This window comes from Lissotriton vulgaris, chromosome 7 (assembly GCF_964263255.1).
Source record: "Lissotriton vulgaris chromosome 7, aLisVul1.2, whole genome shotgun sequence".
Lineage (NCBI taxonomy): Eukaryota > Metazoa > Chordata > Amphibia > Caudata > Salamandridae > Lissotriton > Lissotriton vulgaris.
In genome coordinates, this window is record NC_141695.1 from 946,539,806 (window position 1) to 946,552,784 (window position 12,979).

General features: G+C 46.4%; 2 protein-coding genes across 3 annotated transcripts in view; one reads left to right on the forward strand and one right to left on the reverse strand.

The window, feature by feature from the left end:
• NDUFA2 (NADH:ubiquinone oxidoreductase subunit A2) overlaps window positions 1-10,358 on the forward strand; it is a 123,255-nt gene extending 112,897 nt beyond the window's left edge. Inside the window, exon 3 of the mRNA XM_086931386.1 lies at window positions 10,051-10,358. Coding sequence (XP_086787512.1) covers window positions 10,051-10,142 — 92 coding nt within the window. The 3' untranslated portion in view covers window positions 10,143-10,358. The remainder of the gene's footprint in view (window positions 1-10,050) is intronic.
• TMCO6 (transmembrane and coiled-coil domains 6) overlaps window positions 10,270-12,979 on the reverse strand; it is a 229,559-nt gene continuing 226,849 nt past the window's right edge. For both annotated transcript variants that reach the window (XM_086931382.1, XM_086931385.1), the window contains exon 14: window positions 10,270-10,447. In XM_086931382.1, coding sequence (XP_086787508.1) covers window positions 10,439-10,447 — 9 coding nt within the window. In that variant the 3' untranslated portion in view covers window positions 10,270-10,438. The remainder of the gene's footprint in view (window positions 10,448-12,979) is intronic.

A 12,979-nucleotide genomic window follows, 5' to 3' on the forward strand; every position in this document is an offset into this window, starting at 1 on the left:
GACCCAAAGAAAATTTCGGCGCCGACGAAGGACCCGAAGGTCAGCTCGACGCCGAAACCTTCGACGCCGAAAGTCAGCTCAGCGCCGAGCTTTCCGCCGAAAAGACCAGCAGAACCATTAGACGCAGAACATGCTGCCGAAACGGAAAAAAAGAAGAGACACCGCGAGTCCGAGATGGAAAACCTCCTGCAGCGAAAGAAAGAATTTGACGCCACGATGAAGGACTTCATAATCCCGACGAAACCTAAGACACAGGTGGTCGAGATAGTGGAGGAAGAAGCCGATGAACAGTCGGAGAACGTCAAAACTTTCGACGATCCAGAAGAGGAAGAGGCCTCCTACTATGACTATGAAGTGGACGACGACCGCAGGACGCTCCTCGGCTCGGCATCCTCGGAAACTCAGGAGATAGAATGGCAGGACGTCGACGCCGAGAGACCAGAACAAAGCATCGGCACGTATCCTTCGAGGCCCTTGCCGCCAGATGAAATTAGGGTCTATAACACAGTCATCAGGAATGCAGCTGCAGTTTTCAGGGTGAAACTCGACGAAGAGAAGCAGAAGGTTGACTTCCTTCTAGAGACACTGCTCCCCACACAGACCAGGAGCCAGTACCTGCCCATGCTAGAAAGTGTCATGGCACAGGGTAAAGAGGCTTTCAAGGAGCCTGCGACCTGCAAATCCGTCACTCCTAGGACGGAGAAGAAATATAAACATTCCTCCAAAGACCCACCCTACATCCAGGGCACGGTCTCTGCAGACTCCATCATCGCAGCCACATTTATTTATGTATTTATTTATTTAATTTATTTTAAAAAGTTTTATATAGCGCTGGCTAGACCCGGAGGTAACAGAGCGCTTTACATGAGCATCAGATCATAGTTACAGGTTACATCATTACAAAGGTTACACAGTTCTTAGAGAATGGCAACATAGTTACATGTTAGGTAGAGATAAACAATAAGCACAAATACGTAATGGGAAAAGCAGGCAAGGAGAGAGATTCCGGGGAGGGGGGGGTTGGAGCACGGGAAGTAGACAGATAATGAGGGCGGGAAAGGGGAGGGGTGGGTGAGAGACCCAGCATGGGAAGGGGAGAGGAAGGGTGAAGGGGACACAAACCGGTAGACGAGTCAAGGCAACGTCCAAATTCCAGTAAGGAGTGATCCCAGGGCAGACAAGGGGAGAGGTTCAGGGGAGAGAGGATAGGAGCTAGGTAAGAGACAATAAGGTGAGACGAAAATAAATCTGCCTAAAGACCGACTGGGTAGGTGACGACCAAGGAGGGAATCCACGGCCCATCTCCCCTATAGCTAAACCAAGTAGCTCCATCGGGCGTCAGACAAAATAGTTCAGTCTCAATACATTGAGAGAGGAGGGAAGGAGAGACATAAGTAGAGGGTGGGTGCGGTAGGAGACGACAGGAGAGACGAAAGGAAGTGTAACTATGTGGTTCAACAATAAGCCAGAAAAGATCAACAAGTAAACATTATATCAAACAATCATCAATACAATTAGGGGAGGAGAGAAAGTAGTGGGGGGTAGAGGAGGAGGGAAAGTGAGGATAAGGGAAGAGACAACCGTAGAGACGAGAGGAAGTCTGTCTAAGGACCGACTGGGTAGGTGATGACCAAGGAGGGAATCCACGGCCCATCTCACCTATAGCTAAACCAAGTAGCTCCATCGGGCATCAGACAAAGTAGTTCAGTCTCAAATAAATTGAGAGAGGAGAGAAGGTGAGATATAGATAGAGAGAGGATGCGGGAGGAGCCAACAGGCGAGTAGAAAGGAGGTGCAACAATGTGGTTCAACCATATACCAGAAAAAGATCAACAGGTAAACATAATATCAAACAATCAGCAATACATTAGGAGAAGAGAGAAAGGAGGGAGAAAGTAGTGGGGGTAGGAGAGGTGATAAAGTGAGGATATGGGAAGACACAACAATAGAGACAAAAGGAAGCCTGTCTAAGGATCGACTGGGTAGGTGACGACCACGGAGGGAATCCACGTCCCGTCTCCCCTATAGCTAAACCAAGTAGCTCCATCGGGCATGAGACAAAATAGTTCAGTCTCATTACATTGCGAGAGGAGAGAAGGAGAGACATAGAGGGAGGAGCCGACAGGAGAGACGAAAGGAGGTGTAACAATGTGGTTCAACCATATACCAGAAAAAGGTTAGCCAGTAAGCATAATATCAAACAATCAGCAATGCATTAGAGGAGAGAAAGGAGAGAAAAAGTAGAGGGGGGTAGGGGAGGTGAGAAAGTGAGGATAAGGGAAGAGACAACCATAGAGACAAAAGGAAGCCTGTCTAAGGATCGACTGGGTAGGTGACGACCACGGAGGGAATCAAAGGCCCATCTCCCCTATAGCTAAACCAAGTAGCTCCATCGGGCATCAGACAAAATAGTTTGGTCTCAAGTGGCGGGGGAAGAGGTTCGCAGAAAAACAGGGTGGTGACAAAGGGCAAGGGCAGGTGAGGGTAGAGGACAGTAGCTGGAAAGGGTAGGAGCGGAGAGGGGGAGGGTGGGGGGGGGGAGGGGGGGGGAGGGTGCGGGGGGGGGAAGGGAGAGGGGGAAGATAAGGTCAGTAGAGACGCAGAAGCGTTTGTCCGAAGTCCGGCTGGGTAGGTGATAGTCAAGATAGGGAGCCAAAAGTCAATCTCCCCTATAGCTCGCGGGCCAATGTACCTACTACTTCAGGACCACCTCCAGACAAAGAAAGCAAGAGGATGGACTTAGTAGGGAGGAGAATTGAACGGAATGCCGCTATGCACTGGCGCATGGCAAATTCCAATGCACTCCTGAACAGACACCAGTACCAGATCCTGGATGAACTGGGCCAGCTAATAAAAAACTTGCCTCAAGAGTTCAAGGAGAAAGCTGAAAGCTTGGTAGAAGAACGTGGCAAATTCTTGCATCAAAACAGCCCTGGACGGAGCTGACACCTCCAGCAGGCTCATGATGATGGGCATTACAGAAAGGAGACAAGCCTGGCTAAGATTTTCAGGCTTCAAGCCAGAAGTGCAGCACAGCATCCTTAACACCCCGTTCAACGGAGAAACTTTGTTCGGGGCCCCAGTAGACGAGAAGCTCAGCCAACTAAAAAAGGATAACTAAACGGCAAGGTCCATGGGAGCTTTGCAGTTCAGAGGTACTAAAAGAGGCACCCCATCTCGGAGACCTAATGGGAGAGGTGAAAATCAACCAGAAACAACACACCAGGTGTTCCAAGCCCACCAGGCACAGCAAGGGCAACAGAAACAATCCTGGCAGTACCAGCAGAAAGGCCAGTCCTTTCGCAGAAAAAGGGAACGGACGTGGTCAGAACAGGAGAGGGGGCCAGCAACCGCCCTCCAAGTGACTTGCCAAAGCAACATGTGCGCACCCAAGGAAGAGCCCCCGGGGTGAAGCACAAGGACAAAACACAGGGGTCACACAAAGTGAACACCTGAGAACATGTAAGCCCAGTGGGAGGAAGACTAAAGCATTTCCTCCAGGAATGGAAGTCAATAACTTCAGACAAATGGGTTCTCAACATCATACAGTTCGGGTACTGCATAGAGCTGGAAGGGAAACCAACAGCTAGAAAACCAAGAAGAAGACAGCTAGCAAAGACAGAGCTACAGCTGCTGCAAGCGGAAGCAAAGGAGCTCCTGCAAAAACAGGCCATAGAACCAGTGCCTTACAGAGAAAGGAACAGGGGCGTGTACTCAACATACTTCCTGGTATCAAAGGTAGACGAAACAATGAGACCCATCCTGGACCTCAGATTCTTAAACAAATTCATAAAAACGCAAAAGTTCAAAATGACCTCCCTACAAAAGGTACTTCCTCAATTGCAAGGCGGGGACTTCATGGTCACCATAGACCTCAAAAATGCCTACCTGCACATCCCAATGACCAGGGCTCACAAGCATCTGCTCAGATTCACCATAGGAGAAGACCACTACCATTTCACAACACTGGCATTCGGACTCAAATCAGCACCAAGGGTCTTCACAAAGTGCCTAGTAAAAAGTCGCTGCACACCTACGAAGGGAGGGAATACACGTGTACCCTTACCTGGACGACTGGTTAATAAAAGCAAGATCATACAGGACGTGCAAGGAGCACGCACAAAGAGTAACAAACATTCTGATGAACCTGGGATTCTCCATCCACTGGGGCAAATCCTCAATGGAGCCAGAACAAATAAAGATCTTCCTGGGCGCACAGATCGACACCTTACAGAGCAAGGTGTTCCCGAGCAACAAGAGATCGCTAGCACTGGTGAAGGAGACATGGCTCTACCAGAAGGGGCAAGCTCGGACAGTGAGAACAGCGAGCAAACTAATGGGCATGATGGCATCATGCATACACCTAGTGCCAAATGTGTGGCTGCACATGAGACCCTTACAGGAATGGCTACAAGAACAATGGTCACAAGTTACAGGTCGTTGGGAGGATCTAGTGGTTGTAACACACGCAGTGCAGAAAGAAATGGCAGAACATAACAAGGGGAAAACCTCTAACGCCGCCAACAGTGACCATCACCACAGATGCATCCCTGAAGGGATGGGGAGCTCACATGAAGAAACTCAGAATGAGGGGTCTGTGGACACCAGTGGATGCGGTCAAACACATCAATTACCTGGAGTTGAAGACAATCTTCCTCGCTATAAAGGCTTTCCAGACAAAACTGTACAACCAGAGCGTGTTGATCCAGACCGACAACACAACAGCGGTGTTCTACATCAACAAGCAAGGGGGGACACAATCAGCCCCGCTTTCAAAGCTAGCGCAGGCAATATGGGCATGGGACCTCCCTCTCAACATAGACCTGCTAGCCATACATCTACCAGGGAAGGACAACGTAGAGGCAGATTGGCTCAGCAGACAGACATCGGCATCCCACGAGTGGGAGCTCAATGCACAGGAAACAAGGAGGCTGTTTGACAGGTGGGGAACACCGTCGGTGGACCTATTTGCAACACGCCAGAATGCAAAATGCCAAAACTTCGCATCCAGGCGGCCAGGGGAGGGGTCCCTGGGGAATGCCCTATGGATAGACTGGTCGAGGACACTTGCTTACGCTTTTCCCCCCGATACCACTGATGCACAGAGTACTCAGCAAGTGCAGAGAGAGCAACATGACACTTATACTGGTCGCACCGCAGTGGGCCAGGCGAACATGGTACTCGCAGATCATGGAGATGACACAGAGTGCACCCCACAGATTCGGGAGAAGGAAAGACCTTCTCCCCATGCAAAACGGAGAGGTGCTGCACCCAGAGCCAGAGAGCCTGAGCTTAGTAGCATGGCTCCTGAGGACATACAGTTTGCGCATCTGAAACTGCCAGAGAGCACCCTAAGGGTACTTCGGGAGGCACGAAGGCCCAGCACACGAAGGTGCTATGTATCAAAATGGAAGAGATTTACACTGTGGTGCAGGAGAGAAAAACTTCACAACAAAATGCAAAAGGACTCAACAGTGCTAAGATACCTCACACACCTGCTCGACAAGAACCTAAGCTCATCCTCATTGAGAGATTACTTGGCAGCAATAGTCGCTTACACAAGAGGAGAAACTTGTAGGAGTTTCTTCACATCACAAGTGATTAAGAGATTCCTGGAAGGGGCAAAGAGGATCGCACCACCAAAGCGGGTGCCACCGCCTGCATGGAACCTTAACCTAGTCCTAACGGAGCTCATGAAACACCCTTTCGAGCATATCCAGAGATGCTGACCAAGAAAACAGCTTTCCTGGTAGCAATCACCTCACTGCTCAGAGTAAGCGAGCTACAGGCACTAACGCTACAGGAACCCTACATACAGATTCACAATGATAGGGTGGTATTGAGGACGGACCCACACTTCATGCCAAAGGTGGTGTCAAGGTTCCACATGAACCAGACCATACAAATACCTAGTTTCTTCCAGAAACCGGCCACAAGCGCTGAACGAGCTCTGCACACTCTAGACGCCAGAAGGGCGGTCATGCACTACATTGAGAAAACAAAGGAACACAGGAAGACAAAGCAGTTCTTTGTGTCCTTCGCAAAGAGTTTCATGGGGAAACCAGTAACTAAAGGTACAATTGCGAGATGCATCGCACAAACAATACAGTTCTGCCACAAGCAGGCAGGACAGGAACTGGAAGGAGGGACACGTGCCCACTCTACCAGGAAAAAGGGGACCACAATAGCCTTCCTAGCTAACACACCCATTCAGGACATATGCCTGGCGGCAACCTGGGCTTCAGTGCACACTTGCACGAAGCACTACTGTGTAAATATACAGATGAACAAGGAAGCACAAGTCGGACAAAAGGTGCTTCAGCACATATTCAATAACCGACGCTCATCTTCCACCCAGCCGCCACAAACATGAGAAACCGCTACAAAGTCTATGCACAGCATAGTAAATCCAGAAAGATTCACGCTACAAAACGAATAGTTTCTTACCTGTCGGTGTAGTTTTGCAGCTTGAAGATCTTTCTGGATTCACTAGCGAACCCACCGACCTCCGCCAGAAAGATGAGGCTGGAGAGAAAAGGGGGTTTAAACAAAGACAATACTTGGAAAAACAAACCTTAGAGGTTAAAGCGGTGAATAGTTTTGTTGAACATTGCCATAACTTCGGTAACAGAAGGAACACAAAAAAAAAGAATCCGAAGATGGCGCCCAAGAGTGGGAGCTTCCGCAGGAAGCATGCTGACGTCACCGGAAATACACCAAAAGGTGGGACGTCGACGCCCACCTGGGCTACGGGGGTGAAAAAAAAAAAAGAAGAAAAGACTACGATTCCGGACCCAACCACAAGACCGCGGAATAATGCATAGCAAATCCAGAAAGATCTTCAAGCTGCAAAACTACACCGACAGGTAAGAAACTATTCGTTTCCACAAGGGGCTTGGAGCCTGCCCACTGTTTATCATTCATTGGCTTCATTATCACTTTTACTTGCTGCTTCGTAATTCACTTACTCTTGTTTGTGTGGAGCATGGACCAAGTACTTGACTGCTTCCTCTTGATTAGTGTTCTTCCGCTGGTCGCGCTTTGATTGAAGTACTATTTTTGTGTTGCTTATTTTTAGTATTCTTTCTTCCCCCCCCACTCCCCCTCCTTATTAGTGTTACTTCTTCTTTCCCATTGTGTATGTTGGATATTCCTCTCACACCCATTGCTCTTCTGTTGCCCGTGTTGCTTATTCTCTCCCTCACTCCTGTTGTCTGTATTATCCCAAACCCCACCCAACATAAGAAAAAAAAAGCGCTACGACAGCGTCCAAGCACATTTTTCCTTAACCTTTAGCTATGCTGCACAGCAGTCATGCTAATGTACACCATTGGCAAAGCCAATAGCTCTCGCATTGGTGAGACCTTTGGCTTTGCCAATGCTTGGTATGTGATGAAGAGTGTTACTGAAGCACCACATTACAGGGAATGGTAAAAGTACTGCTGGTCCAGATCTTGTCACCATTGTTTCCTTTTGTACCTAGCTTGGTAGCGTTACTTTTGATGGAAGTACATTGTGTGCAACCTGCAGCACACAACCATATTATTGGGAAAGTGGTTCTTCCTGCTTTTTTTCATTGTTCTATCTAAGAGAAAACGAACGATCTGAGACAAACTCCTTCCAATAGCGTGCACCTAAATTACAGGAGGATTAGAAGGTTTGTATGCGTCTCATCTGCAGAGTAACAATTTTAAGTAGGAAAGTGCGTAACTTGTTTGCGACTTCTATAGTTTTGAAAAACAAAATACATATTTTGTTAGCATATAAAGAAATAGTGAGGTAATATTGTAAGCAGCGATAATTTAACCCAGCCTTCTTATGGTTCCCTACTGCAATATCCACTTTCAAGCCCTGTACTATTATGAACCCCTCAGACTATCAGTCATGAAAGTATTCTTGGCCATAACTACCTTCTCAAGACGAGACGTGGTGGTGAAGATGTGATATTAAGTTGATTCTGAAAGCAAGAGTATTGTGTTTGAATTAGTTACAGACTTGAAGACACCTCGGGATCATGGACAATAACCTTTTGCCTTTGCCACAATTTCCACAACTGCTTAATTGGAAGAAGTAGAAACAGTTTAACTGGAGTGTCTGTATTTTAAAAACAACATGACCATTTCTTTAAAAGGTAGTTTTGACCTTTTTGTATATGTGGATAATAAACCAGTATTCTAAAACAGAAGCACATAGCCGTTAGTACACATTCGATCATTTACAAAAAAAGGTTTACTCTGTTGTAAACAAAAATAAACTGCATTTTTTAAGTGTATAAAGAGAAGAAAAAATAAAGAATTTGGAGATAAAAAGTAAGAAAGGAGGACACATCTATATGTCTTAAGAAATGTAGTGGAGTTCTGTTATCCACTCTCCGGTGTTTCTTTATCGGAATCTACACTCCGAGCTGGACAGGTCCAGACATGGCATGCTACATGAAAGGCCGAGGTTCTCAGGTCTGATGCAGATAGGTGATGCTGCTGCCTGAAGCTTACGACTGCTTAGGTCCCAGGTGACAGCAAGACGTTAGACCTTAGATGCAAGTAGTCCCTCCTCAACCATTGAGATACTTGTGATTCTGCAATTTCTAGCTTTGCTCTTCTAGTTGCTGGCCGAGGAGAAGAAAATTTCTCTGGAAATAATTCTGAAGCTTTCCATTAGACGAAGATGTTCTGCTCGCTTCCTCCTTACCTCCAAGGACCTTTGGTACTCTTTAAGCATTTTCATATGCCCACTATTGTAAAACACAAAATGTCTTGGTTCTGAAGCACTGGCACAACAGCAAATAATCTAATACTGACTCCCAGGTGATTGCACTGCAATCTGCTGTACACTTGTATTATGCAAATATCACACTACACTGTTAAAAGCATAGCCGCATGGGTAATGAGGTTGAAAAAGCGACTAATCACACAAATGTATGAACTTTTACACTACTGGTTATAAAAGTTGAGAAAAAAAGAGAAACCTTGATATACAGCATCAGAGGCTTTGCTGTTCGCACTTTTTTTGAAAGGTAGCTTTGCTACAGACTACCAAAATGATTGGTTGCATACCCTGGTTGTATTTGCCTGGGCTAAACTCATGATCTCCATGTGACTAGTTCTGGCCAGGAGACTGCTTGTGTGCATAGGATTATGCAATCACAAATATTCCTAAATACACGCACAGGGGTACTTTGGATCAGCCATCTTCATTCTTTGGTTTGTTCGGCTGTCATTCACATTTTCTTTCCACCCAGCAAAGAGCATGTGGTCAGTTCACCACATTCATTATCTTTTCTGAGCTATTCGAGACAGAATTTTGCCTTACTGGATATGAACATCTGTTAATGTTATGTTAGGGGGTGTTTTATATAGCGCTCAGCTACTCCGAGGAATGTCCCGGCGCTTTTAACCCAAAACGGACAGGGAGCAGAAAAGAGGAGGAAGGGGCCCTACTGAACAAACAGCCAATATTTCAAATCCTTCCTAAAGGCTAACAGATTAGCCTTTAGTACAGATCGGTGCTAGGGCTGGTGGATCAATACTTTATTGTACCAATGTTTTTCCCCATTCTTTATCTTTTTTTAACAAAAGTGTCATCGGTTTCTGTTCTGAGTGCTCTTGCCTGCTCTGAACTACCCATACTATTCATTCGAAACTATATGTGAGGGTTACGTTTTCTTTTATTACATTTACAATTTGTATTGCTGGCCTCAGCTTGACTTCTGTTTTCTTCTTTTGATTTTTGTGGCAGATAGCAAGAAAAAAAAATGTGCTGCAACTTCGACCTATTGGCATTGCCAGTGTTTGTTTTTTATTTTGGAAGGTCTTTGGTAGTCAGCCAATCTCTGCAGGTGAGCAGCATCCAAGTTGGCTAGTGGGCCAGCTACTTAGACTAATTATTCAATATTTCAGTTTCCACAATCTGTATTTAGTCAGTGAAGATTTGACACCTCGTTTGACTAATAAAACCTATTTCAGCAGCATTGCCCAATCTAAGAAAGTATAAGGAAGCAAGCCATTTGTACCAGATACATAATTGTCACTATTTTTTTCTTCCCCTCTATAGAATTTGGAAGAGAGAAACATGTGCCACTGAATAACCTGAATTCCGACCAAGTTGCAAAAGCCCTCGAATCTCTCGTGAACGCCAAGTTATAAAGGACCCAATCAAACCAAGACCCCCTTTTGCGCTACAGCAATCGTCGTTCAAGAAATGCATGTTGTGTAATTTAAATATGAACCAGGAAAGGCTGCAAGTCGTCCATATAATGTCTATTGATGCATATATGGTTCCAAATATTTTATTACAAAAATAAAATGTTCTACCAAATGGGCTGTACATTAAGGTGAGACATAAAGGAACATTAAATGATGCAGAGATGGTTTCTGGTTCTTCTTGCTGCGTAAAGTGCCTTCATGTTTAGAACGCTTTTGATGTGCAGTGCTTCATTGTTCTAATTAGCCTAAAGAAAACACAAAATAATTGTTTTTTAGCATGAATCCTTGAGCCAAGCCCAAAAAGCAATCAAAGTACTTTGCAATTATTATTTTGTTTTAGACAGGAAACCGATTAATTTTTTCAGAAAGCAGATCTTTGGGTGAATGGGCAAAAGAAGCTTACTAGGAGCTATGTAAATTATGGATGCGGAGAGATTTGGCATTAGAGCAGGGGAATGTGATGCTTTAGAGGTTGACCAAATGTAGTTTAAAGTGTCTTGGAGTGATGTGGCCGTTCATGAGAAATTGTGCCACATGCATGTTTTTTTCCATTCAGTTCTCAAAAATAACAATATTTCCAATTGCCCAAAAATATTATTAACTGAGAAGGTAAAGCCTCTTGACATACATGTGTTTTGGATCCATCTCGTAGATATGGTGTAAACTAAAACGAAAGTTTCTGTAAAAATTCATTTTGGTGAAAACTAAGGATCCGTGGTGTGAAGTGAATGTATTCTGTAATCCTAGCTTTTCAACATGGAAATTCTTTTGGCATTCATGAACCCTAAACATCCCTGCCACCAAGTGGGCTGTAATTTACAATTAACTATGCATTTAACATTGATAAACTGTAGGGGGTAGTCTTTGAAATGTGGGTATACCTTTTTAAAAGCAAGTAAAACAAAGAACCGTGCAGATAAATAACATGGCTTCACTCTGCAATTAAGTCCCTAGGCTGTCTCGGTAGAAGGCACCATTGTAGGAGTTGGCTCTCGTTTTTAAAGTTGAATGTAAAATAACAAAACTCTCCTTATTTTTCATGAAGGCAAGTCATTTGCTCATGAATTCCCTTACATTTGGCTAGTACGAAGGGGGCAAATGTCAAACCATATTTTTTGCCTTGCAAGGGTAATTGAATCAATAATGTGATGTTTTAAACTATTTGAAACATTTAAATATCAACATAACAAGTTACTAATGCTCTTTTGGTGCATACTCTATTTAACCACAGCTTCCTCACCTTTAGAATATCCCCCTCAGGTGCCAGTCTGGATCCAGGAGTTTTCCCTGCAGTGCTTCAGCACGTTGCTAGGTAGTGCCATGTGGCTCTGTGTAGGCCTTGTTCTGCCCCGGAAGGGATTGAGCGGAGCATCATAAAAGCACCACTCTTGCATACCGACGTCAGTTTCTTGCTTTACTCTTACCAAGCTCTTGTAAGTACCAGTGTGCGGATCTCTAATTAGGTACCTTTTTTAGATGGTAAAGTGAGACCACTCCTCAGAATAAGGAGGAATCTGCGGTTAGATACAGTCTCTACCAGAAAGAGCTTACAGAAGAGAAGTAACTATTTTTCTGATCGATATTTCTAACTGCAAATTCCTCACACTTAAAATCGATACCAGAGCAGTACCTCCAAAGGTGGAGGGTATGACAAGTGGGCTTGGACGAAAAAGCCCTTCAGGACCGAACTGGTTGTCAAGGCAGTAGTGCTTCATGAGCATGTGCTGTGACAACTATGTTGTGGTCGGACATGTCAAGAACAAGGAGTCCATGTGTCAACAAAGAGGGGTTAGCAGCTTTGGACCTCATGGTGAGGGTCTTTAGCCCTTTCAGAGAACAATCAATCAATCAAAGCATTTGTATAGCGCGCTATTCACCCGGAGGGTCTCAAGGCGCTTGGGGAGGGGGCGTCCGCTACTGCTCGAACAGCCAGGTCTTGAGCTGCTTCCTGATGGCGAGGTGGTCCTGGGTCAGGCGGAGGTGGGTCGGGAGGGAGTTCCAGGTCTTGGCGGCGAGGTAGGAGAAGGACCTTCCCCCTGTGGTGGCTCTTCGGATGCGGGGGACGGCGGCGAGGGCGTGGCCGGTCGATCGAAGCTGGCGTTTGGGAGCGTAGAAGTTGAGGCGGCTGTTGAGGTGGCTGTTGAGGTATCCTGGGCCTTGGTTGTGCAGGGCTTTGTGTGCGTGGGTGAGGAGACGGAAGGTGATTCTCTTGTTGACCGGGAGCCAGTGCAGGTCTCTCAGGTTTCCGGAGATGTGGTTGTGACGGGGGATGTCCAGAATGAGTCGTGCTGAGGTGTTCTGGATCCGCTGGAGTCTCTTCTGGAGTTTGGCGGTGGTTCCGGCGTAGAGGGAGTTGCCGTAGTCCAGTCGGCTGGTGACGAGGGCCTGGGTGACCGTCTTCCTGGTCTCAGTGGGGATCCACCGGTAGATCTTGCGTAGGATGTTGAAGCACGACGAGGAGACGGCGTTGACTTGTCTGGTCATGGAGAGGGAGGAGTCCAGGATGAAGCCCAGGTTGCGTGCGTGGTCTGTTGGTTTGGGTGCGCTGCCTAGGGCGGGGGGCTACCAGGAGTCGTCCCAGGCGGAGGGTGAGGATCCCAGGATGAGGACTACCGTCTTGTCCGAGTTCAGTTTCAGGCGGCTGTTCTTCATCCATTCGGCTACCTCTTTCATCCCTTCATGTAGGTTGGCTCTGGCGGTGGCGGGGTCGTTGGTGAGGGAGAGGATCAGCTGGGTGTCGTCGGCGTAGGAGATGATGTTGAGGTTGTGCTGGCGTG